The sequence below is a fragment of the Kryptolebias marmoratus genome, linkage group LG20 (genome assembly GCF_001649575.2).
Source record: "Kryptolebias marmoratus isolate JLee-2015 linkage group LG20, ASM164957v2, whole genome shotgun sequence".
NCBI classification, from domain to species: domain Eukaryota; kingdom Metazoa; phylum Chordata; class Actinopteri; order Cyprinodontiformes; family Rivulidae; genus Kryptolebias; species Kryptolebias marmoratus.
In genome coordinates this window covers 1,530,194-1,557,981 of record NC_051449.1, presented here as the reverse complement: position 1 = coordinate 1,557,981, position 27,788 = coordinate 1,530,194, and the positions used below count along the sequence as shown (strand labels likewise).

General features: G+C 37.4%; 1 protein-coding gene across 1 annotated transcript in view; it reads left to right on the top strand.

The window, feature by feature from the left end:
- Positions 1–27,788, top strand: part of LOC108243852 (receptor-type tyrosine-protein phosphatase N2) — a gene marked incomplete at its 5' end in the record, with an annotated part of 169,792 nt that overhangs the window by 132,345 nt on the left and 9,659 nt on the right. The window contains 7 exon segments of the mRNA XM_017429557.2: positions 3,089–3,236; positions 5,935–6,008; positions 12,206–12,283; positions 15,026–15,145; positions 16,766–16,932; positions 22,836–22,889; positions 26,617–26,681. Coding sequence (XP_017285046.2) covers positions 3,089–3,236; positions 5,935–6,008; positions 12,206–12,283; positions 15,026–15,145; positions 16,766–16,932; positions 22,836–22,889; positions 26,617–26,681 — 706 coding nt within the window.

The following is a 27,788-nucleotide window of genomic DNA, read 5'->3' as shown; positions in this document are numbered from 1 at the left end:
CCTCCCCTCCTCACCCATTGGCCCTCCCACCTTCCCCCAAATTTTAATTGCCTCTCGGAAACCTCCAGCAAATTCCTTGTCATCTTCCACCGGCTGATTTTAATTTGAGGAGAAACAGCTTTCACCATCTTATCGAAGTTAAGGTTACTCCCATGTGACTTGCTCCAAGAAGCACGACCACCCCCCACCCCCCACATTCTCTCTGCTTGTGTCTTAAGAGGATTAGGCGACTCTATATATAAAGCACATTATCTTGTCTTTTGTTGCCGGCCAAGTAAGTGTCATAGATTATATTACAGTGGGAGCCTCCGCTGAGATTCGGCTTGCTGGGAATTTGTTTTGGGTTTCCGTAGCTTGCCATCAGGCCAGCCGGGATGCGATCTGTGAAGTTGATCGGTCACAGGGCAGCAGACAGCTGCAGGAAGAGCGGGCTTCAGGAAATGGATGTTAAATCACTCTGTGGTCAGCTGAGGAGGACGAGGCGTTCAGCTTCAGAGAAGTTGGACTCATGTAACAGGATGATGTCAGCTTTTAACTAAAAATACAGAGGCGGCCGCGGTAATGAAAGATGGATGCAGATTGGTAGTGATGGATAAGTTCACCACAACTGATTGATTTTAAACAGAGCTAATGCAACAGTTTGAAAAATGAAAATAAGTGTTTTTCTTTAGCATCTATATAATTTGGAAACACAAGATAAACAAAATGTATGAAAGAAATTACACCAAAATCTAAAATAATTTAAAGATAATCTTATGTTGAGAAATAATGGATTTGTAATCCTTTTGGTCAAACTTTGGTGTGAACATGAGCACATGTGATATGGTGATTTGTCCTGTGTTGGGAATGACTTTCAACTACTACCACGCCAAGTTTTAGCTCAGCGTCAGAAAAACCAACATAGTTGTAGACATTTTTGTGTTTTCTATGGTCAGTTGACTGTGGCAGCCATCTCAAATTGGACAGATTACTTTTACCAGTGATTATTTTCTGCAAGTTTCATTAAATTTCATCCAGTGGTTAATCAGATATTTTGGTAACAAACAGACAAGTTCCACCTTTGTCTTTCGGTGGCGGGTGATAAGTATTTGAAAACGTGCGAGGCTACTTTCCGCTGCCTGTCCGACTCTCTTCCCCGCTGAGGACCAGCATCCCGCAGTGATTTCTTCCACCCACTTCCCCTTTCTTCCCAAGTCTCAGTCGATCCAAAATGGCTGCTGCATTATGTCACCTCCCATGTGGCCAGCTTTGATGCTGCTCCTTCCTACAGGTGCGTCAGAGCCACAATGGCGGTTCGGGCAGAGTCTTATTGCGAAACGAGTTTTATTGAGCACCTCTGGCAGCTGTAAACCCCCCCGCGGTAAGGGGATTATTTAGTGTTTGGCCGACACATGGTGATCTCAGTACCTCCTGATTGGATTGCAATAATCCCTTTACACAGCCACAAAACCCTATTACTCTGGCATTAGAGACGAAGAGAGTGGGTGGAGGGTAGAGGTCGATGGGGGGCACCCAATTTGGACACTGCATGTTTTTCTATATGTTGTATGCAGTTTTCAGTGTTTGTAGCATATTTCAGTCTGGATTTGGGATGTTTCTTTGTGTTTGTCTTTTGTGTAGGTGCACTTTTTTTGTATTTCTGACCTTCTGAAACCCTGCATGTGGTTCATACTTTAGATGTGTGCTTGTGCATTTGCTTTATGTGTATCTTTTGATGGATCGGACCTCCTACTGTTGATAAATGGCTGTGTGCAGGTGGAGGGTTGCACCATCTGACATCCTGTTACATCATTGCTGCTTTTAGCTACTCTCAGACAAATATAATGGAAAGCTGGTACTACAGGAATAAAAGGCTAGTGTTACGCTCTGTCTGTGTGGTATTTCAGCTATGTGTAATGCAGCAGAAATGAGGTGAAACCTGCATGTGAAAACAGATTTTTTTTGAGCTGCGTCTCAGCTGTTGATCATGCGTATGATAAAGTCATACAAAAGCAATTTATTAGACAGTTTCCCTTAATCTCCGACGAGCTAAATGTCTTCCCAAGCAGTGTTCCTTTTTTTTTTTTTTAACAAACTTTTTTCATTTTAGAAGAAAGCCATTAGGGCTTTTTTGGAAGCTAATTCTGATTAAGATAAGCCCCCACATTTGTAACTGTCACCATAAATCATCGCTGGAGCCATTTAAAGAACCACACAACCTCGTTTCGATCCCTCATCTATTACAGGCCATCGTCCATATTTTGTATGCATGGGCTAAAAACAAGGCTACCCTCCTTCACTGTGAGATGTGACCAGCAATGTCTTTCCCACTCGCAATGGTCTAACGCCAAGTTAATTCAAAAGCAATTGCTCAAAGTCACCTTGCCTTCTTTAATTATGAAAACTGGCTGAATGTAGGTAATGGCGAGGAGGAAACTGGTTGCCATTACAACCAGAGGGTCGATTAGACAGGCACAGTATGATTAAAGCGACACTGGTGCATCTAATAAACTGAAGAAATTATGCATGTAGGCATTTAGATATGGGGTTAATGGTGTGTCTAAATGATTTGTTACTTTTGTTTAAATCTTAGAGTAGCTAATACAAAAAGGGTTGATAATGTTGGAAAAAAAAGAAACTGAAGATTTTGAATGAGCGGCTCATATCGTTGGCTGGATTCAGTTCTAATGAGTGTCAGAATTCTTCCCGATTTTTCCACAATATCTTGGATTCTTCATTGTATTGTCTCTAATTGACAGTTTAAACCAAAACAAAAAAAACAACAGATCATGTTGTGGTTGTTTTGGATTAAATATCTCCACTTTAAACATTAAGTTTAAAAACTAATCGCCAATCACAGAAAGAAGCAGAACATTGGTTAAGCTTTCCCCACACTGACAGTATAATTACCTGTCTCAGATGTCCAATTAAAAAGCCTCCTTAGAGAGCTTTTTAGTTAGTGGGTTAAAATGACAAGTCACTAGTTTCAAGATGACAAATTGTGTCCTGTAATTCAGGTAGATATGGACAAGTTTGACCAAAGAATGAACCCCATAGATATAGAAATGTAGAAATCTTGACGTCCGTCTTTTCTCCTCGTTTGTCTCAGTCTTACATGGAGGATCACCTGAAGAATAAGGACCGTCTGGAGAAGGAGTGGGAGGCGCTGTGTGCGTACCAGGCAGAACCCAACACGAGCACCATTGGTCTCAAAAATGGCAACACAAAGAAGAACCGCTCGGCCGCCGTGGTGGCATGTAAGTGACAGATTGTAGCCGATTCTTGCTGCTGTTAGCAAACTCTTTGAACTTGGTGTGGTGTTTCCAAAAAAAAAGGTTAAAAAACAAAAAGAACTGGACATTTATTCTGTATTTGAAGACACTTTGATTTTTAACCATTTTTTGGTTTTACCATGTCCTGGATGACTGAATCTACAACAGCATATTGGTGTGGTGTTGTTTCTTTTTTAGATGTTTTCACAAATCGATCGTGTTCTAGGTTTAGTCTCTCATCGTGACAACTTTGAGCATAATTTGCAGTCTGCTTTACTTGGCCTGGTGGTTAATGTCGATTAGCAAAAAAAACGTTATGGTGCATTACCTCCACTAACTGGTACAGAGGGTGAATCAGGACAAAAATATTACCTGCACACAACTGATTTTGCTTCTCCTCTACTACCTACCTGTTCAACTGAGAGGTGAACATAGTATTGGATCATGTTTATGAGTAAAAGTACACGCACGTTGTATCAGACCAACACCCAATACTGCTTCCAGTATCTGTGCATACCAAGTAATAATCCTGCTGATTTTACTAATAAAGCTAAAACTTTGCATGTCTGCTGATGCATCATTTAGTGGTTGTAGCCTGGCTTTTTCACGCTTCGTTTCCTGAATGTTAATGTCGTTTTTACATCTAAAAAGGTATGATTTAGATTTTTTTAATGAGAATATTTTAGTCATAGGAAAGAAAACTAAACTCAAATCTGAAATGTTTGTGGGTTTGTCAAGATCTAAAGTCTGATTCTGTTGTGTTCACATAGTGTTCCCTTTAAGGTGATGCATATGTAACTCATGTAAATCTAAAGTTTAAAAAATTACTGTTTGGTACCAATTGGTGGAAATAAGTTCAAGCTTCTAAATGACTAAACTGTTGACACTATCGTAAAATTATGTCAACTGCAAAAGGTAGGTGTATGTTCTTAGATTGCAAAAATATTCAATAAATTTGTTGGCATTAACGTGCAAGAAGACCAATCATTTAGTAAAATAAAATTCCAAATTGTCAGAGATGACCAGGACAGGCAGCAGATCTGACTTTCTCAATGTTAAAGAACAGAAAATTATAAAAGCTGGGTGGAACCAAAATTTCCCTTCCTGGTATGATTCCTCCAAATATGTTGACATTATTTTCATCACCTCCTAACAGCGCTGCCTATATATTCCAAACCCAGCCTGAATCTGGGAGCAGATGCAGCGAGCAGAAGGGTTGTAAATTAGTTTTCTATTAAAGCTCTCCTGCACAGAACTCATTGATTAAAATTTCTGTGGAAATAGCCCGTCTAAAAAAAGTGCTGTCCCATTCTCTCCAGCACACCGGGCTTAATGAAATCCAGATTGTGAACTGGGAAAGGCGGTTTGTCAGGAATAAATTGAGCTTCCTATTTCAAGCACCTTTAGTTTCTGTGGGGGGTAATTCTGAACTGTTTGCCACTTTAGCTGCTAACAAGAGTAAAACTTAGGAAAGTTTTCTAAAATGGACCAGAGATGAAAAGCAGATCTTTATAGCTAAAAGGAAGTTTCTTAACACACGCATAAATGGAATGGTAATGTTTATAAACGTCTTAGTTCATGAACACAATGTGATTGGTTGGTGGAGCAGCCAGGTGTTGATGCAGTTTTTATATTTAATCATCAGTTTATTGCAACAATAAAATCCATAATAAGATCCATTTCATTATTAGATGAAAAGTCTACAATCAGATTTGTTTTTACAGACATCTACAGTAAAAAGAAGCAGAAATGTTTAAAAAGTGTAGTTACATTTATGTAAAAATAATGGATTTTCTGTGGACTTTTCTTCTGGTGGCCTTCCTGCAATTTAGTAGTATTTTCTCATTAGCGACACCTAATGTTCAGGAAGAAAACTTCAGCAGCACCGGTGTGAACAGCAACAAACACTGAAATTGTGCTTCACCCCTGGCAATGTCGATCAACTTCTTTTTCAAGAAGAAAACTAAAAAAAGATTAATAATTGTATTATTTATAGTATAGAAAATCCATTTTGCTGCTCATTGCTGATATAAATACATCTGCTGCTGTTTATAAACTTTGCACCTGGTGCCATTTTTGTGTACATTTATGGAAGAATTGTTACAGCAAGACCTGATTGTGAGCAGCCATGCTTTCATTGAGTGTTAAAAAAAAAGAGTTGTATTGTGTCGTATCAGTTTTTGCTGCTGATGTGTCCTTAATGTTTCAGATCTTTGGCATAATATCAAGATTCAAATCTTATTGACCTCAGACAAGAGATGCACAACCCTAATACATCTCATCCTGAAATGTTTTTGGATTATTGTTTTAGTTCTGTAAATCTTTGTCTCTCTAAGACATTATTCCTCTTAATTAAACAAGAACTTCATAGTTTATATGTAGAAAGTGTAAAGTGTAGTGACAGTTTGTTCTATGGATGACAGGGAGATTTAGGAATCCACCAAACAAATCTTAAGGAAAATCAAACAACATACTGTTTTATTTGTTTGTTCTTTTGTTTTTTTTGTTTTTTAATAAGCCAGAATATCTTCACATCATCAAAGCATATCTACCTAGTCTTGTGAGCCGTTTTGCTCAGCAGATGTGCAAAATAAAAGCCCTGATTTCAATGCATCTGGCATGACCAGTGAAAAACTTGCTTCACTAAAACAAAAAGTGCTGAATTGTTCATTTTTTGTTCCAGATGATCACTCCAGAATCACCTTGAAGGTGGAGAACAGCCAAGGCAACTCTGATTACATCAACGCCAGCCCGATTGTGAGTACCTCCTCTGCTTTCTAACTCTGCGTTTCACACCGCTGCTCTGCCAGGCTTCCACAGCCCCCACAGGGCATCACAGAAACAAAGGCAGCCTACCATTGTCCAATATAAATTTTGATGCAACGCTTGCTTTGCTTCGATGGCAGCCTCGCAGTATGTGTATGTTCCCCAGCATGAATATTAATGATCACTATACAGCAAACACCCCAGGCGAGAATTTGCTCGGGGAAGGTTTGAGAAAGGACATGCACATGACTTGCTTTTCATTTGTGAAACTAAAATTGATCCGTGGGGTCTTGGGAAATGATTGTTTCTGACCTTGGGTTATGCTAATTTGACACTACTTTGTGTTTACTGTTACGGTGCGATTGGCATGCTGAGGCTATCTCCTGGCACAGTGCAGATTTTAAAGCCTGCAGGAAAGAAAAGAGGGAGGAAAGAGTCATGTGAATGCAGTAAGTGAGTGAATCAATTTGGAAACCAGTGTTGGAATTGTAGGTTTATATTCCCCTTGAGGCAGATACACTGGTATTCCATTAAAAGCAACAGAAACGCAATGCATTTCAAATCTGATCGTCGCACCAAAAACTGGCTGATTGTGTGTGTGTGTGTGAGAGAGAGAGAGCACGAGAATCAAACTGTACAGGAACAAAAGAGCAACTTTGTCAAATGTCACAAAGAGATGAATGCAACTACAGATTCAACACATGTACTCACACACACTTGCACAAAGAGCCAAACAAAAGAGTTACACACTCATAAATATATGTGCACACACACACACACACACAAAAATGACACGGAGTGCAAACACCCACACAGACATGCTACAGCACACACTGAAACATGACACACAATCATTCCCACCTCCTACACACTCTAATAATACAGAATGGATGTATGTGGATGTATGGTTCATGCTGTGGGTATTTAAAGAATCTTCCACCAACCGTCTTCACCCACGCTTCGATCAAATGACAGTGATGACAAAATGTTTGGGATCTTCTTCCAGCAGCTTGTCAGTAATCATGAAAAAGTGTTACAGCCTGCTGCCAAGAAAGGGCGGGCGATCATGTAACTGTCTGTGTGCAAGTGTTTGTCTGCCACCAGAATTCCTCATGAACCACAAGATGTATTTTAATGAAACTCTCAAAGTACTGATAGGATGTACATCTATAACTGGTTATTCTGGAGTCGACCTGATTCCAGTTGGCTGACAGCTGATTAACCTTCAGATATTGAGCTAAAACTTAGTGTGGTAGTCACTGAGAGTCCTTCCTAACAGACTGTGGAAGATATTTGTTTAACCCTCAAAAGAGAGAAAGACAAAGAGAGGTAGAGAAGCCCCTGTAAATGACATTCAGTCCTTCAAGGAAAGCTACTTTCATTTAATAAATAAATCAGATGCTAAATATGATAAAATGCTTTACTTTTGTAGAAATTCTTTGGCACAAAGTATGAATCCAGACACCAGACAGTTTTAAATGTTTAAGTTCATGAATCGTAAACAGTTTATGGAGTAACCAGTTTCAGTTTTCACATACTATAATTATATTAGTTAAAATTAGATGGTTAGGAGAGGTGAATATTTATTTTTAATGGAGTATATTAAACTAAACTTTATTTTCTGTTATTGAATAATTGGGAGCAGATGAAACGTTCATTTAAAAGTAGCATTTACACCCATTATCAATCACTGACATTCTCCTTTAACAAGAGCACACTGTCAATCCAAAACACCTCCAACAGTTTCCTCACAGACTCACTGACACACAAACACACACCTGATCGATCCATCATGTAACATCTAACATACACTTCTGAGAACACAACCATGAGTCTAAATCAGCCTCAAAACCTTTATTAACACATTTACTGACTTCTCTTTATTAGGGATTGGTGAGGTACACAAATTAGAATTAAGACTTCAAAATAATTGTCCTTTTTTTACTTCATATTGGTTTAACACAAAGAAAAAAGATGACAACTAAAGCAAGGTAGACAAAGAAAATGGAACAAATGATTTTATACAATAAAATATTATCTCTGCGGTCTTTTTAATAGTTGAATCTGTTTAGGTTTTAATTTCTTTAAGCAATTAATCAGTCAATGATTTGACAGAAATTTGTTGACTGAACATGAAGAGAATCGGCCTAAAAAGTAATTAAAGCAGTCTTTTTAAATGATAAAAATGTATAATTGTTGTTGAGGCTGCATTAAAGAAGAGATAAAAGTCCCTTTTCTGGTTGAAGCTGAAAGGAAGACACAGGTAATTCAAATAATCAATCATTACAACCATGCAGAAAATATAAAAGAGGGAGTAAAATTAGGAGGATGGTGCTCGATGCTTCTCCTTACAGCTATCCGCATAAATACAATAAAAAGCTGGATAATGGACAACTGTGGGGAAAAAACACTGATAATCTTCCCAGATGTGCAGAACATGGTGGAAAAAACCACCCTGCCCTGTTTCAGCCGTAAAGCTCTGGATATGATATTTTCAGCCACTTAGCACCAATTTCCCTCATATTTTTGCTGACCATGTCCAGCTTTTATAACCACAGTGTTCCACTTTTCTAATGGCAACTTTCAGCAGGATAATGCACCGGGCTACGGAGTTATGTTATCTGCTTTCTTGGATATGACGACAGCTTTCACAGTGACTACGTCTCAGACCAGACGGAGTACCTTTGGGAGCTGGCGTTACGGGAGATTCACCAACAGATCTGCAGTAACTGCATCATTCTGTCGTGTAAATAAGGATCAAAATCTCTTTGTTCCATCAGAGCTGCAACAACCTGCGGCCGTGCTGTCAGCAGAAAGGGCTCTGATTGAACTGAAGCAAAGTTTAAAGATTCAGGGCCCTCACCTGCTAATTGTCAACGTGGATTTGTGTTTTAATGATAGTACCCCTCCTTTAAGGAACACATATAAGCTGCCACTTTACAAACCAACATTTTAAACATTTGTTGCATGATCTGTTAGCTCTCAAACTGCGTTCTGGGTCAGTTTCAGCTTCCATCAAACCAATTTTAGCTCAGTATCTGTAAAAAAAAATACAAAAAACGATGGAGTTATAATAATTTTTGGGTTTACTATGGTTGATTAGTTGTCTTGAATTGAGTTGACTCCAAAAGTTAATCAGTTGTAGATGTACATGCAATGATTACCATGACTGTTTCATTTAAATCTATTTTGCCAAAAACACACATGATGATACTCATACAAACCTAAAGAAAAAGATGCTTCTCTACATCATAGGTAACTTTGGGGGGGTGGGGTAAATTAATAAAACAATCACTATTTCATACCATTATCTGCATATAAATTGAGATTACATGTTTTGCACCTAAAAGCTTTGCGATTACATTAAAAAAATACTTGAAATCAACACATCTTCTACATGGACAATCATCCCTGCTACCCAGGAGTTCCCAGTAGTTTTGGCTCATTCTCAGCATCCTATAATCATTTAAACCTCGATACAGTTTAGATGATTGCAAAGCGTTTCGCTGTGTGTTTCCTGTTCTACACACAGACTGCACTTCTTGTTATATATTTGCACTTTGTGAATGTGCAGCACATTTTTCTTTGCAATCACACTGATTAGCATGCTGGGGGAAATGTGTGGCTCAGTGTCCTGCCCAAGGACACTTTAACACACAGCTGAGGTTTGAACCATTGATCCTTCAATCAGGATCTGACCACTTTATCATCATTCGAGTTCCTCCTCTGAATGTTGCGTCGAAGGAAGTAGCAGAAAATGTATTTGAATGAAAGTGTTTTGATTTGATTTAACAACAAATGAAAATTCTGAAAATATTGCTGGGTAATTTGGACCCAAAAACTAAAATCAGGGGTTATTTTGTTTCCTAAAATATGGACAATTACTGCTAATCCTTGTCAGTGTCAGCAATCAGCAAAGAGAAGGACAAACCGTCTCTGTCAGTTTGACTGAGGTCTCGGACGGCAATAATAGCCTCCATTTATAAACTTCATCCGACAGATAAGAAGACAGCGTGACACAGACACGCAGGAATTTGACTAATTTCTTCTGATCAAAGAAAAGACAAAAACCCAACAACTGGGATAATTGCACGTCACATCCTACACTTTTGCTCTTTGTTAAGAGGAGTTTGTGTGGAAGACAAAAAGGAAGACAGTTGTCCTGTTTCTGTGACATTAATGGCTAGGTTTAATTCTGGAGATACTTTCAGATGTCAGGAAACATTGTCTCCCCGGAGAGATCGAAAAGGAGGGAGGGATGAATAAAAATTAAGAGAGAGTCCTCTTTATCTGTCTTTCTGTCCTGATCTTCTTACTTCTTTTTCCATATTCATCAATCTCCTACTTTTTAATTCCACCATTTTCCTTTGTTTTTATTTATTGTTAATTTCTTCCTTACAATAATTTTTCCCTTTTCTTTACCTTCTGGTGTTTCACTTTCAGTTTTTTACCATTCTGGATATTTAAGATTGGCTCAAACACTTCAGAATAGAGATGATCCCAGGTACCCCGGTTCAGGGGTCTGGACTGCCCCGCTGAGTTTTAGTGCTCAAAATGTCTTATATTGATGAGATTCACAAAGGCGCTTAGGCCAGAACCGGGGTTTAAATTCTAATTTTCAAATCTCTCGTGTCCAGACGTCAAATTCTGCCTCATCCAGTGTAACAATTCACTGTCGACTACTGCTGCTACTTTATTCCCATTAACGAGGGCCCACCCACTAATTGATTGTCACACTTGTTATTTTGTTAGGAATTAGTTTAATTGACCTGCACAGTGGGTTCGTAGGATTCTGTTTGAATACTTTGGGCAGAACAACCTGTGGTAAACATCTAAAATATGTTTTTGATTTCTTATGGAAATCAAAAATAAATACAAATGACGATTACCAGTCTTTGCAGATATTTTTTAAAAAAGTACCATGTTTTGAATGGTATTTTGTCTAAAATGTGAATAAATGTTGCAGCATTCGAATAAAAAAAGGAAACTAACCCTAATGTAAATGTAAACCTTGATGAATCATCTTCAGCAGTGGGCTTCCAGTTAAAGGTTTTTCTTCTAGCTGCAGTTCTGCCTGTCAACAGCGAACAAAACCTCACTGATAGGACGTCTGTCACCTTTTAATCTCTTCTTTTTGTCTCCGCGATGCTACCTTTTAAGTTCATTAGACGTGTATTATTGTTTTGCATCCACAAAAGAAAGAGGACCATTAGAGACAATTTGGTGTGCAGAAAAACCCAAGAAATTATTTGTCTTCCTTCTGTAATTGCCTCCAGCTAAATTGGTCTCACCAATTATTACATTTACCGTATTATTTGCATGCTAATAAGCAGGGGTGTCACTCACGTACTCGCAAATTCTGCTAATGTTTGTCTCATGTCTTCTGCTCTCAACGCCTCCGCCGTCCTTCTGTACTTTTCATTAAGTTAAGGAAAAGTCTGAGTTAGATTTCAGCCTCTCACCTCCCTCAACACAAAGCTTCCAGCTGTGAAAGTGAGAAAAGGCAGAATACTGCTGTGAATACTGCATCTGCTTAAAAAAGGACCGTCTTTCTCTAATCATTTATGATTTATAAAATGACAAATCACCATAAACTATTACTTCCACCTGAAGGTTATATTTTTGGTAGTTTTGGTTGGTTTGTCCGTCCGTCTCTTAGCAAGATTACTTAAAAATTAATCAGATTTTGATGAATTTTTCAGGAAATGTTGAGGTTTAATGAAACTTGCAAATAGCTGCTGCAGCCAACTGAGCTTAGAAAAACACAAAAAAGGCTCAAACTCAGTGGATCATACCATTAGAGCTGTTACAGCTTCAACTGTGTCAATAAAGTCAATATAAGGGAAAGAAAAGCTGAAAAACTACAAAACTAACTCTAATTTAGCAAATTTAGATTTTAAAATGTCACAGACAAAATTAGGTTTAAAAGCCTTTAACTGCACCAGACAGGACTTGAAGTCTAGTTGGGTTGGTTGAAGTAAAGTTTAAATCTAACTTTAACGATTTTACGAGCCTCGTTGGCAACAACATTCAGAGGGAAGTTTCCAAAATGTCCAAATGTTTATTTTTTTTCATGCATTTAAAAAAAAACCTTGGTGTTTTTTGCTTTGCAGAGAAACTAAAGGAACGTCTTTTGTCAAAAAAAAAAAAGTTTCTTTCTCTAACTTTTTCTTTTCTTTTCTGTACAGATGGATCGTGATCCCAGAAACCCGGCGTACATCGCCACTCAAGGCCCCCTGCCCTCCACCGTGGCTGATTTCTGGCAGGTAAAGGCACACAAAAGTCTGTGCACACACACACTCCTGAAAGAAAAATCAATACAGTCCCCTCTCTTAAACAAGAGTTAGCCGATTTTTATTAGTGCAGCAAGCCACACAGGAGACCAGCTTGTTCTGTGGATGTCATTATTAATCTCTCCTTCCCCATAATGCTCAGTGCCTACAACACAACCACGCACACACACACACACACACACACACACAGCCGTCGACAGAGGGACACGCTGGTAATGTAGGCGGCGGCAAACGCTTTTCCCGTTGTCTCAAATGTTGAATTGGGTTTGAATTGGAGAGCAGGAGATCGATAAGTTATTTTAGCCACTTCTTGTGGAACAGTTGGGGGGTTGCTCGGGTCAGAAACGTCCCCTCATCAAACAAGATGTTTCTCTGTGAACTCCTGCTGAATTTCAACCTCACTGCAATTTTACTGCTAATTTATGTAGGCAAAATTCATCCAATCTGACTCTTTTATATTTAATTGTGTTTAAACCGTTGTAGAAAAACACTTTATGGAGAAGATCGAGTTGAATTTGTGTAAAAAGTATGGGAGTCTAGAAAACGAGAAAATTCAATTAACAGTTATTTGCTGAAAATCTAGAAATTGAATTTTACGCCTGGACTGTAAAAAGCCTTCAAGAAGGTTTAACAAACATTCATACTGACATTTCAACTGCCTTCATGGAAGATTCAGAGGCTAAAACTTATCCACTAAAATGAAAAATGACAGTTTCTATAAAAAAATAATCACCTTAAACATGTAAATGTTCATAATAAACTAAATTATGGCACTCTTTCTCTTCCTTAAACAAAACTGAAAAGGTTAAAATAAACCTCAGTAAAGTTGTGCATCAAGAAAAGCTCAAAAAATGGATGAGCTAAAATCTGCCAAACAGGAGGTTTCTAAGTGAGATCATTTCACTAAGAGTTGGATCAAATTAAAAAAACATTAAGACGTATTAAAGTTTCAAAATCCAAACTGTTTCTGCCTTTATTTAAGTTTCGAATCACCTGAGGAGAAAAAAAACGAACAAAAACAGGTGTATCAGTCCATGTTACGGTCCACTGTGTTGGGGTTCTGACAGGAGAAATAAATATTAAAAGTAGAATAAATGTGTTTCAGTCAGAATAATAAGAAAAGGATTTTAAAAGCAACTTTACCAGCACAACTTAATACCTGACAAAAAAAAAAGGAGACTACGGTTACATTTAGAGGAGCTCAAGTCTAGAAAGGAAAGAGAATAAAAACAACGTTTCAGATTAAACAAGAATTATAAGTAAAGTGGCAAAATATAACAAAATCTGAAAGCCTGATCAGACTCCTAAAATGTGCCCAAATTATTGCATCTGGTTGGTTTCTAATTGTTATTTCAAAAGAACAGTAGTTAATAAATATTAAAGAAATGTCTGCTTTAAATTTGTGCCGTTTTGGAAAATAGGTGATTTTTGTTTCCAAAACCTTTGATTGTTCTGACCAAACATTTGCAAATGTTCCAGACTTTAGAAGGAAACGAGTTGCAGCTCATCATAAATTCATCTCAGCCTCTGCGTGCTTTACAAGCTTCACCCGGCCTTCCCGTGGCGTTGTAGCGCCGCTGACTTAACCAGCATTATTGTGTCTTATCAGCGCCGCTAATCAGAGCTGATCAAGGTTATTACAGCGCATGGTCGGTGTCGGGCTTCAAAGCTTCGGAAAGAACAAGATGTGCCATTAACTTTTACTGAAAAAGTAAGTTTTAAATAAAATGAGCATTTTACAAACCTCTACTTTTAATAAAGGGGAGCTTGTCCAGTCAGCTCCAGGAGCGTTCTCACCCTGTCAGCCAAACCAAATTAACACCATTTCTCAAAAAAAAAAAAAAAAAGGGGAAAAAAGTGCACTATCACACTTTTAGATCCATGAAACTAATCAGTGAAGCAGTGGGGAGCAGCGAGAAGGGGCAGTAATTCAAAACCCACCACAATTAACATCAGTTAGGTCTCCACCAAGTTGTGGTGCACTTGGAGCCGTCTTGATTATCCAAGCCAATGATGTGAGAGCGGTGTTGTTTTATAGCTCTCATTAACGGCTGGTTGTTACCTCTGATCTGAGTGGAATGGATCTCCTGAGCGGGGCCGCCCGCCCAGCTGTGAGAATATGACTGCCATCAGGAAAAATACAAGCAAGTGCCAACTCTGGCTGTCAAATGACCCAGATGAGGCAGAGAACAGCCTTTATGGAAACAGTAATTACTTCTCATGATGCTTGATTTCCTTGGAGCTTCTAACCAAAGCCTGAGAGCGCAACTTGCTTAGAGTTCTCCTTCAAATCAGAAGCCTCCATCCTTCCAGGATGATAGCTCGCAGAAATCTGAAACTAATTATGGACTAGAATCCAAGTGAGTGAAGACACATGTCAGAGTTCTGTTGACAGTTTTTGGAAGGTGTTGACAGCTTCATATGAGCTCCTGTTCCACGTCAAGCTTTCGGCCGCTTCATGAATATGACTCCCACTCTGAAAAAAATGACTAATTGCTTGACATTTCCACAAACTTTGGAAGTTTGTTAAAAAACTTTGGGTTCCATAAATCATCTGTAGTGTTGAGAGGCTGCTTGTCAAATCAAATCAAATAATATAATTTACACTCTGGTTACAGTTTGATTAGAAATCAGGTACTGGGTAAAGAGCATCACGATAAATGCATTAAAGGCCTCCAGAAGGACCGAATCATTGAGTTTATATTGTGTTTGCAGATGGTTTGGGAGAATGGCTGCGTGGTCATCGTTATGCTGACGCCTCTCGTGGAAAACGGCGTGAAGCAGTGCTACCATTACTGGCCCGACGAAGGATCCAACCTGTATCACATCTATGAGGTATGATTTAATCAATCAATCAATCAATTTGCTTTATTTTGGTAAATTATCAACATTAAACACAATAAATAAAAAGACAATAAACAAACCAATAATTTACCAAAAAAGGAATAGGCTGAAGCCAAAGCTTATTCCTGCCCAACAACCTACCAAGACGTCTTCTAACTAACAGTGTAAGATTTTATCAATTTACATTTTAAAGCTCTTTTAAAACTCACCAAAAAGGAACCTAACTTAAAATCGTCATTAAGGTCATTCCATAGTTTCACACCAATAACTGAAACACTTTACCTGACTTTTCTCTTTTGCACATTCAAATATAAACAAACCTCACTAATTATATTTATTCTGTCTTAACTTAAATAATTTCTGAATACCGGAAGGAAGACTTTTGTTCAGTGCTTTATGCATATTTCCAATCTTTTTATATATACAATATCTTTAAATTTTAATTAAGAGTTTATCAGTTGTTTCACAATATCCCACCTTATTAATAAGACGTATAGCTTTTTTTTGCAACTTAACTAAAATATCAATGGTTGTTTTACTTGCATTTCCCCAAATTTCCGAGCAATAAGACAAATAAAGCATCAAAGAAAAATATATAATATGCAAGCCTTTAGCATTTATTAAATCTTTTATTTTAAACAATATTCCAATAGTTTTTGCAACTTTATTTCTAATGTATTCAATATGAGGCTTCCAGCTAAGTTTATTATCTATAATAATCCCTAATAATCTCATTAACCCTTTCAACTCCATTTATACATAGCTTTACATTATTATAAATTCGATTAACAGAAAATACCATGAATTTGGTTTTTCTTTCATTTAATGACAACTTATTGTAATCAAACCTTGTTTTCAACTCAACTAACTCCTTTTCTACTATTTTTATTATTTCAGAAAAAAAGAAATTTGATGATTGACTCATCGGAAGCAAAACGGACTTAATTTCACAGGAATTCGACTCTATTTAAGTTGTCAGTCTTTCATGTCCATCCATCCGTTTTCTGTACCGGGTCGCAGGGAGCTGGTGTTTATCTCCAGCAGTTATTGGGCCAGAGGTTGATCACAGGGTCACATACAGACGATCAACCATTCACACGTTCACATCCACATTGGGCCAGTTTAGAGTCTCCACTTCAGCTCTCGCTGCCTGTGGGAGGAATTCGTACCCGGAGTAAATCCTCACACGCACCGGGAGAAAAGCTATTTTAAATAAAACAACAAGGCGTTTTAGAAACAAAGTATTGCCCACTCCTGCTATATAACGTCGGTGAAATATTCTAAGAAACAAACATTTAATCCTTAGCTTTTTTTAAAGTTGCTACAGATTTCAGAGACCTGTTAGGATTGATTGAACCTTTTCTTATTTGTATATTTAAGACAACATTTTTATCCAACTCCCAGTTTTCAGTCCTCAAGGAACCCTTTTAGCCTTTGTTGTCATTTAATTGTAGAAACAGACCATCGAAACATTCCTAAAGCTCTAATAATAAGATTATTTATCTGAATAAATGACTCTTTTCTAACCAGTTTGTTGGTGAGAATCTGTAAATCCCCACATGTTTGGGTTTTTACCACTCGACAGCGTGACCGGTTCTCCTCTCCTGACAGGTGAATCTCGTGTCTGAACACATCTGGTGTGACAACTTCCTGGTTCGTAGCTTCTACCTGAAGAACATGCAGACCAACGAGACCCGGACCGTCACTCAGTTCCACTTCCTGACCTGGCTCAACAAGAGCGTCCCGGAGACCAGCCGGACGCTCCTCGACTTCCGCAGGTAGAGAGACTTCTTTATGGATTCTCAGAGGCAGGAAAAACTAAAAATCACTGACTCGTTGAAGGCTAAGTGTTCCTTTAAACATGCTGTGTTAAGTTTCCCCACAAACTCTATTATTTTAAAAGATTATCGTACTTATTTTTCTGTTAGTTTAATACTTAGCTTGCAGCCACTCAGATATCATCCCTTATTGACTTTCTACAACAAATATGTTCTTTAAAAACTCAAACATTGTTAGAAATACAATCTGACAAAGTGAATATAATGTGGGCAAGAATGCAAATATGTTTCTGTACTAGTCTATACTATAATTTAGACTTTAACAGTTTTATTAAAGGATTTCTCAAAACAAACTAAAGCTTCCTTTTAGAGTTGACAGAAAAGTCAATGTTTAAAAGTCACATAAACTGATTAAATGTATTTATAGGTTGAGAAATGAATTGTAGTTTTAAAATATTTCCTTTTATTTATTCTCTATTGACTTGGTTTTGATAGAACAAAGAAACATCTGAGGAGATCAGCTTAAAAACTCTGTAATGTTCAAAACAAGCTGAATTATTACAGAAAAGTCTGGAGTCGTTCCTCATTTCTTTATACTTTTCCTCCAGTTTTTTTTTTATAACTCAAACATGGTTTTGACCAAAGGTTGAAGTGATTTCTTCACTCATTTTCAGTCCCGTTCTTTTACCTCCTCATGATTAATATTTAAAGCATAAAAAAGTATATATGGTATATGGTATATTTTACTAAAAACCTGTTGCTTTTTAAGTTGTTTGCATTTCTTTAGTTGCATCTGCTAAAATAAAATAAAACAACAGTTTTAGTTGCATAAAATAGTATTTGCCAACCAGCAAAATGATTCCCAAAGAGTGATTTCCCAAAAACTCCTGGCATCCGTTGCGTTGATGTGTCAAGTGTCCATAAAACGTTTGAGGAAACTGAACAAATGAAGGACAAAAGACCTAAAATAAAATAAAATCTGAAAGTTGTGCCCTTGAAAAATAAAAACATTCAACAAAGGACAGATACAAGATCTGAAAGATTCATGATTTGTTTTGTTGTATCTCTTGTATGATGGGTTCACATTAAAACACATAAAAGATGGCTCCTCGGGGATATTTATGACCACGAGAAGAAAGGAGAAAAATCTCTCTGTCCTCTAGGATTCCTCATGTTCAAACTTTTATCAGAAGCATCTTAGAAGCAAAGAAATTAAAGCTATTATTTTTCCTTAAATTAACAGTTTAAAATGGTTTTGAAAATAAGTTTTTGGATGTATCAGTGACTTTAGATGCATGTTCTGCTGAAATGAGACAAAATCTGATAAAAAGAAAAGAAATTCAGGTGCAAGGAGTGGACTGAAATTAGTGAAACGGCAGCAGATGTAATGAAATTAGATATTTAGAAACCCTGGAGAACAATTACAAGTCCTGCTTTTTTAACAAAACAAGAAGACGTGTTTAACATGTTTGCTCTGTTCTTGTTTTCACATAAGTTTCCACACAAAAACACAGACAGAAGGAAAAGAAGCTGAAAGATGTTTGGCTTCTTCACTTTAATCCGTTGCATTGAGATAAAACTCCTGTGAAATATTTGTTTTTGCAACTTTAAAGATCGTGTTTGGTTGAAGAACACGGTGTTGGTTCTGGCTGCACCTCTCGTTGACCTTTTGGTTCTCGTGGTTCTCACTTAGCAGAACATTCTGCGAAGGAAACTGCAAACTGTAACTTTACTGAACAACTATTGAAACATGATCTGTACGTCCTGAAACAACACGGGCAGGTTCCTTTCTGTTTGAGCTGAATTCAGCTTCTTTATCTCTGCTTCTCCCCTAAGTACTTGCCTCCTTCCACCCTCTGACCTCCTTTAAACTGATATACTGTATTACCCATTAGCTGGAGCCGCCCTGGCCCCTCTCCTTCTATCCTCGGTGGATTCCCTTGAGCGATAGACCCCAGCCCAGTCTTATATATAGACTTAGTGTTACTGCGTCGTACTGCTGCACATCATTTAGGTGGGATATCGAGAGTGAGAGTTCATTGTCACAGCTTTTATAAAAAGGTCTGGTGGCTGTCGCCGTACACCATCAGTTTGGAAATATTGCCTTTACTCACAGGGCAGCGGGGTCAGAACACAATGAAGAAAGCGTTGTGGGAGATATTTTTCACTTTTATTGCTGCAGGATTTTCACAATAAAAACCTGCTGTCTTCTGTTTTTTTGTTTCGAAGATGTCGGCTGAAGTATCTCTATCTTTTCTGCTCCTGCCAGCCTGCTTTGTACTCACGCTGGACTGACTGACCCAGAATCTTTGCTTACCTCACCGCACCCCCCCTCTGTTTTACCAGCTAACTTGCGGTTGCCAGTGTCATTTTTGTGATGTTGCAGCTAGTAATATGAGTCCAGTTGCATAGTCACAAAAGTGATCATTGGAGACTGTGACTCTACAACCAAGGGACCTCATGGGTCTCCCCTCAGTCCCTCCCTCGCCTTTTACTCGTCTCACCCCTTCATCTTCCTTTACTCCTCCTCCTCTTCTGTCCTCGATGTGCTCATTGAACTGAGATGACCTCTTCCCTTTCTGCTTGCTCATGGTTTGCTTGACTGCCTCCGATCTCCCCTCCTTTCTCCCCATGTGTCCCTTCCTCTCTTGGCTGCTTTTGTTGTCCTCTCTCCCGCCCCTTTCTGTCCATCTCTGTCTCAGTTTGTCTGTCCTTCCTGCCAGCTTCTGACCCGTTGAGCTTTAAGATTAGGTCCACACTAAGACGAGGCTATTCCTTTTGAGATTTCTCTTTAAGACCCGATTGGAAATAAAGATCTGTGACCTCTGACCTTGTCTGGGGTTGCTTTTTTTTATATATATAAACGCAGCAAATAACATGAGTGCTGCACTGATCCAAGCAAATGATTGTGTTTTTGGCACTTTAAGTAAGTTTTGTGTAAATATCCAATCATTATTTTGTCTCTCTTTTGGATATCATGGTTTTGTTTGATGTTCAAAGTGTCCTGGAGGTAAAAGTATATCAAAAAGATGTCTTATCTATAATCAGAAACAGTTTTCCCTAATTTTTTTGTTTAACAGAAACAAAAATATACATAAAATAGTTGTGAAAAAGGCTGGAGGTCAGTTTCAGAATGGATGCAGATGATTGGTTTTAGCTGCATCACATTGTAAACATTTCTATTTAAGAGGGAAAAGCACCTTAATGAACATCAAAACTAAATATGCCAGAGTTGGTTGGACTGCTAGTTTTCATCCTTTAGCAGGAAACCTCTAAAATAACAAAAAATACAATTATTAAATGATGTAATCATGGTAAAAGCTCATGGTACAAATGTAAAAATGATTGTTGAATTTCTGTTTTTACAGAATTTATTTGTTGATTAACTTGATTTGAATGAATCAAAATTTCCCCCACTTTGGCAGCACTTATGATTGGGCACATTCCGTCTCATCCGTCCATCAGGACGCCTTTTTTCCTCGGCGTCCTCTCATCCAACCATCTTTCTCTCTTTTTCACTCCATCAGTTTTTTTCCTGACAATAATCTGATCTGTCGCTCTCCGTCGAGCTCCACTCTTTCTTAGGAGGTATTTCCTTTGATTATAACACCCCCTCAACCTCCCGCCCTGCTTATTGGTGAGCCTCTGCTGGCTGTTTCCATGGTAACATCACTTGTAGTCGTCCTCAGTGAGCTCCGACTCTTCAGTTTAGGGGGGGGAGATAGGTGGAGAGACTTCTTGACTTCAACTATTATGATGCTGCTGTTTATTCCTGATGTGATGTGTGTGAATAAATGTGCATTTCTCTCTTCAGATTTTAAGAACTGTTCCGTATTTTTGTACCAGTCTGAGTTTAGTTGAATTGTTGAAGTGTACAAATCTGATTTTAACATGTGGTGTAAATCAGCTGCACACACGATCACTATCAGCAAAGCAAAATGAGCAAAATGATAAAAGTGACAACAAAAAACACAGCTTTTAAAAGCGTGAAACAAACACTCATTACTAAAGTAAATTAAAAAAAATAAAAGGATGTGTTGTTTGGTAAATGCATCTTTCCAAATATCAAAGTACTCCTCTTCAACAAGAAGATATTAACTCAAATGCTTTGACCCCCCATGGCCAGTTTGCACGTTAAGAATTAAAATTTTAAGTAAAAAATTTTAAAAATATCGCTCTTTGATAAGATTGTCCCACAAAGTTGATCTGTTAATGATTTCACACAAAAAAAGTTGAAACATGATGAGTAAATAGTTTTGTTTGTTCAAAAATCCAACCATCATTAAAGTCAGAAAAACAGACATTTATTAAAAACTGATTTCATTTTATTTTCTACAGTTTGTCCTGAGAATAAAACTTTGTTTTACTAACTATAATACTCAGCTGTTCATGAAAACATTTGTTTTAAATGTGCAAAATATTTTCTTCAATATAAAAAAAATCTAAATACTGGATTTATTCTGCTGGGAGGTTTTATTTTATACCCTGAAAGCATCGACCAGGAGATGCTGTCTCTGGGTTTATCTCTCTTTCTTATTAAATAAAACACAATTCTTTTATTTTGAAACAATATTTTAATTCTATTAGACTAAAAATTGATACATATTAGATTTACTCTAATTCATGTGAATTTGCAAAGTGTTTTAGTTAAAAATAATGAAATAAAAAAATCATTATAAATCTGTTTAAAATACAAACCTGGGAATTAAAAGATTCTTGAATGCTGATAAAAGTTTAAATTCCTTATTAATTAATGTTACAATAAACTTTAGGCTAGAAATAAGAAATAAAAAAAAGAAAATGGCACAAGTTTTATAATTATTGTCAATTATCTGTTTGTCAAAAACCTGCTAACCAAAGAGCTTTTTATTCTGCAGATTTGTTTTAAGTTTTGATTTTTACTCTGAATTAAACGGACCTTAACTGAAATAACAAAGACACAAAGATGGGGTCTTATTTCAAACACAAATGGAGTCTATCTGTTTTTGTAGGTTTCACTCAAAACACAAATAATTATAGAAAATTCTGGTTCAAAGCAAAACAAAAGCCTAAACACAGCAGGTGTGAGGCTTCATTTTTGTCCAACAGATGAAAGATTTCATGCCTTTTTATATCATCATGTTATTAAAAATAAAAACCTCCAGCTGGGATCAAACTCGGCCTGTTTGTTCGATTCAATGTGAAGCTTTTTTATGAACAAGGTGTGATTTAGTTTTTAACTTTCTTCTTCAAAACAGGCTGGGACATTGAAGTGTTTTTTACTATTAATCTGGTTTTCTTTTCATGGCTCTGTAAAAGCTTTTAAATGAAATAATCACTTATTTGTTCAGGAATGTTCCTCAGAATTGGGTCAAACCGTGTTGCTGATTAACGAGTTTAAAACTGGTCAACACTAGTCTTGTTTGGTTGTCAGTAAATAAACATAAAACTTCAAGAGTTCAATAAAAAAAAAGCTTAACAAAAAGATTTGAATGTGGAGGTAAAGATGCAAAAAGTTGCTTTTTTGATATAAACATCTGCACCTTTTTAATCTGTGCAGATAATGTTTCTCATTCACCCACAGTCTGTTACATAATTTACATTTTGTATTTATTTATTTGGGTTTAATCATATATTGGGGGAAGTGAGGGGGTTTGGTGTTTTGCCCGAGGACACTTCAGCGTGTTTCAGGGAATCGAACCCCTGACTGGAAGACAGCTTCCTCAATGCTGCTTCCTTACAGGAGCCTGCATGGGACAAATGTCTGATTAACTTGTTGCAATCCCTGTAGTGGATGCATATAAAATCCCCCGCCTCGTCTCGTATCTGAATCCTTCTTTGTGTGTTTTATCTGAAGAGCCGAAGGCCGGAGGTCATAACTTCACATGATGCTTACACTTCTCCCTGTTTGTTTTATTTTCCAGGAAAGTTAACAAGTGCTACCGGGGTCGCTCGTGTCCCATCATTGTCCACTGCAGGCAAGTACAACATCCACCAAGGCCGTCTTTGTTTTCTCCTCTTCCTGTATTTGAACTTTTTGTTTTTCTGTTGCAAAAAGCAGGCAAACCAGTAAACAAGAGCTCTTAATGTTGATAAATTAACTGTTTACTGTGATAATTTTAAGCTACACTTGGTGCTCATCAGCATGTGGAGGATGGGAAAACTTTTTAAATGAGAAAATATCCCCCCACCCCCACCAAAAAAAAGTGTTTCAAGATAATAAACTGTCCACGGAGGAGGGTAACTTTTAATTGGAGGAACTTCAAAGTTTTTGCAGTGTCGCGGTCAGAGCCTGTGGGTGAGAAGGAGGGAGCGGGAAATCGAGGTAGACAGGATTGCAGCTGTTGTGTTTGCATCACATATGCATATCCCCACCACCTGAGGAAACGACTCGGACCAGTTAGATGCAGTTAAATCAGCATTTAGCTGAGAAATCTGCCTTTTTTTTTATAAAGCATCCTCTTATGATTAGATAAAAGAAAAACTTCCATAACAGAGCTTTTATGTCTGTCAGCTCACTCCTGCACTAAGTGATCTATTATTTAATATGTCGTAATGGCTCCCCCAGCATGATGAAACTGTACTTCTCTGTCTGCACCATAGTATTAAAGTTGTCTTTATGGCACAGCTTGATCATCCTGATTTGCTTGACTTAATTGTTATGACTGCACAACTGTTGAAAAGGAGTCAGTTGAGTTGTTTCTTTATAATCATATTAAAGACGTATAAATAACTGAAGTAATTAGGATGTTTGAAATATGACACAGCCACACTAACAGTGTAAGTTGGTGTGAAAGTTTAAAAAGTTCTCAATGGAAGTGCAAAATGCAGAAATGCTTTTAATAATCAGACTCCAGCTGCTGGGATAAAAGGTCCATGAGCCGACAAGCTGGAGCGTTTCAAAGCTATTTTACTATGACAAAAACTGACAATAATGCCAAATATAATACACAAAACTAAGCATTACAGTGGTTGTGATGATAAGATAACATATTGTTAAAGAACATTACATTAATGAGGTAGAATTAGAAGTATTCTTGATCTTTGCTGTCTAATATTTAAATCAGTGGTTTGGTAAAAGTGAGACCAATGTGCCTTTTTAAAGAAATGATAAAGTTTAACCATTAGTTTTGAGTGAGTATAATGAAGACATACATAATTAAAGACTGATCATTTATTAAAGGAATACATGTCACCCTCCACCTTTCATGCCAAGGTTTTAATCATCAGGTCAGGTTTTTATTGGATGGCTCTGAATTCCTTCCAGCTGATTTTTATTATTAGTAAAGAGTAAATGTATAAGCAGCAGATGTTTATCACTGCATATTAAACGTAGAAGTTCACTAACGTCTAAATTGGATCTACACCATCCCAAAAACTGAATCCCCACTAAAGCATGTTCAGGACGGCGGTTATGAAGAGTGAGTGTGGAGACTTTTATTTCTAAACGGTTTTTCCCAGAGCCAACACTGCAGAGCCATTTATCGCCCTAATGTATACCGAGAACAGAGTGAAGCAATCAGGAAGAGAAGTGAGCCAACAGAAGAGTGCATTTGCCAAAACTTCATAATCACACTGCAGCTTTCTCAGTTTATTCGTCTTCGGTTTCTCTCCACCTCATCTTCTTCCTCTTCCCTCCGTGCTTCGGTTTCCATCTATGTCACTGTGAGCAGAGTCACAGAAGGCAGCAGACATCTTGAGACGTTTACTCACAGCCCCAAGCAGTGTGCTGACACACACACACACACAAACACACACATAGATCCTGTCATGATAGAACACACTCGTGCTAATATTAAATTACTGCAAAAATAACCAAAATCCTCATAAAATTTGAAAAACCCGCACATTCTTCACATTTTACTGGATAATATACAGGCACATAAGGGTGCAATCATTAGTATTTAATGCTTTAATTAAGTTTAAAATACACAATATTCCCACATACATTACAGTAATTATTTCCTTTTTGCTCGCTGTATTTTGTTTCTTTAAACGAAAGGAAATCTCTTTACATTTTTACGTTTAAAGTAGTGGATATGGGGTTTTTAAACTCTTTACAATGACAACCAGCCTGTCGGGTTTATAATTAACACCAGTTTCTTCCTGAAATAACAATCAAACTATCATAAAATCAGACAACAGACTGAGCAGTCAGATTTCAGCTTTTTTATTCTGATTAGAAAATAAAGACAAAGCGATGTTAGAGAATGCAAATTAAACATCGTTAGAGTAAAACTGTATTTGTGGATTATTCAGGTGCAGCAGAATTCAAACTCAGTCATTCTCTTTATCTCTGTAAATCATATTTGTATTTGCAGACTCCACAACAATATTTGTTAATATTTGCCTGAATGGAAATGAGCGCTGTCAGTCTAAAACCACAAAATGAAAACTAATGAAGCCAATGCTCTTTTTCTGCAGCCACTAAAAATACCCATGACAGACGATCTCAATATCTGCACCAACAACTCAACATGCAATTTATACCTGATTAGATTACTGTTATTGAAAGAGGATAAAATATTCTGTAAACTGAAAACAAACCAGGAAAACAATCAGATTCTTTTTGATGTAATTCTATTTGATATAATTACCTAAAAGCATTTAAGGTAGTTTGCTTTGTCTTTTACAAGCTGCTGGTTTTTAGTGTTTATAACTACATTTATTGAGTCTTTTTTTAGGTCCTGTTTCAGAAATGAAACCACCTGACACCTGAGGCTAATGTCCAGTCCTAAAAACAACACTGATGATGATGAAGAATTATTTAAAAAAGATTCAAATCTGTCAGTCTTCATTTCTAAAGTGTACTCGAGTAAATTAAACTGTAACTATGAAGGCACCTGCCAAGGTTGAAACAACATGAACACATAGTTCTGATGTGGGCGAAGTTAGAAAACAAAATAATGTGCACGGCCAAGAATACAGTTTCACAAATCGCACGCACAAAAACAGGCAGCAGTTTTAAAAACTGGGCCATTTAAACTTTAACCACACGACTCATTGATCACTGCGTCCCAAACAGTCAAAGTTCAGTGACACCGAAGAGTTTTTCTAATCTTCAGGAAGTCCTTCAAACAGTTTGGTCCAAAAACACCTTTTAGCTCAGCATTTACAAAAAGAATCCCGCTTCAGGCTCTTCAGGTCTGCCTCGTCCTATGAGCTCAGGTTTGGCTTAGAATCATGAAGTTTTACCTTCATTTGATGCAGGGATGATCTTTACTGACAACACTTTGAAGAAATGATACTGAATCAGTGCAGGGATGTCTGCCGCTTCTCAACAGTACTCCATGTAATCCGACCCCATATGTGCAGGATTGTTCTTGGATTTATTTTTAATTATTATTTGATGAAGCTATATAATTTCTTTGCAATTTTATGCATTTTACTTTGCCCGCACAATCATGTAACCTCATTAGCTGAGATGTTCTGCCAGTTTTTTCTTTTTCCCTTCTGTTCCAGCATTTTTAAACATGTAAAAAATAGAACTGAGCTTGTTTTTTGTTTTTTTATTTGTTTGCATTTTCAGTTTTGGTGGAATTAAGTGATTAGCAAATAATTTAGTTTATACAGTTTGTTCAACGAGTTTAAAGAAGAAAGGATAAAGTAAAAAACTGATTACATTCCCTGATGAACAGCGATAAGGAATTAGTTGGGGGTAAAAGTCGACTAAATGTTTTCTTCTCTGTATTCTTGCATCTGCAGTGATGGTGCCGGAAGAACCGGAACCTACATCCTGATTGACATGGTCCTCAACAGGATGGCTAAAGGTGGGTGCCGTCATTTTTTTTTTTTTTCTTCCTCTTCGTCTCATTTTCTTCCCTCCTGCCATTGTGGAGACACGTTACCATGGCAACACGTTTTCATCTCCATACACTGTGTACGTACATGGGAACAAAAAAAAAAGATTACCTGCCATCAGGGTTGTTTTTCTGGTTTTAATAATGATATTTATGAAGATAATTAGAGTAATGACCTTTTCCATTAACACAGTCAGTCACAGGTACGTTCTGCGTCTGAGCCAGAACAAAAACAAAAACTGTTTTTACATTTAGTAGCTTCTGTTTAAATACTCCTAATGAGTTTCTGTTTCATTACCTCAGTTGCCACTTTAGTGTCATAACACAGCTTTTTTTTTCCCTCCCATAATGCCAACAAACCCAGTTAAATTCAATTAAATCCGGAGGAAGAGTAAATGTGAATTACACAACAACGCAAAGTACGGATATAAAACCTGACCCTGGACACATTTTGGTGAATATCATGCTAATACTGTAAAGACCAGCTTCTGCATTTTATACTCCATTTGTTTGCAAGGGTCGGCTTGTTTCAAATAAATTTTATTGATTGTTAACTTTGTGACCCAGTGGACTTTCTGTGGGGGTTTTTAAATGACTGTTTTCCCATAAACGTAACCTGCAGCAGACCGACCGAACACTGAAACTGTCAGTCATTTTTCACACGCAAAGGTAGAAACAATCTCCCTGGTTTTATTTAAAGTGAAGTTTTCATGCCGGGTCAGTAGGTGGCAATGTCCAGATTAACAAGAACCTTTATCTTTTACAAGATTTACCTTTCCCTCTAAGTATTTACTCAAAATGCCGTGTCATTGATTCTTCAAATTCTGGATCAGGTACACCCAAAAGGACAGAAAACTGAGTTCACTGATCTTAAATTATCTGTTTTTTTCTCACTGAAAGGTGCAAATGCAGCAGAAATTATTCCTTTTGCAAAGTATTTGTCAGTGCGAGTATGGCTTCGGTGTGTGATAACTTTATGAAAACAGGAGTGTCTGACTGTTGGAGACTAATTGGTTGTTTCTTGACAGCAGAGAGCACTCGAGACAGGTTGGAAAGGCCCCCAGTAATAATCGAGAA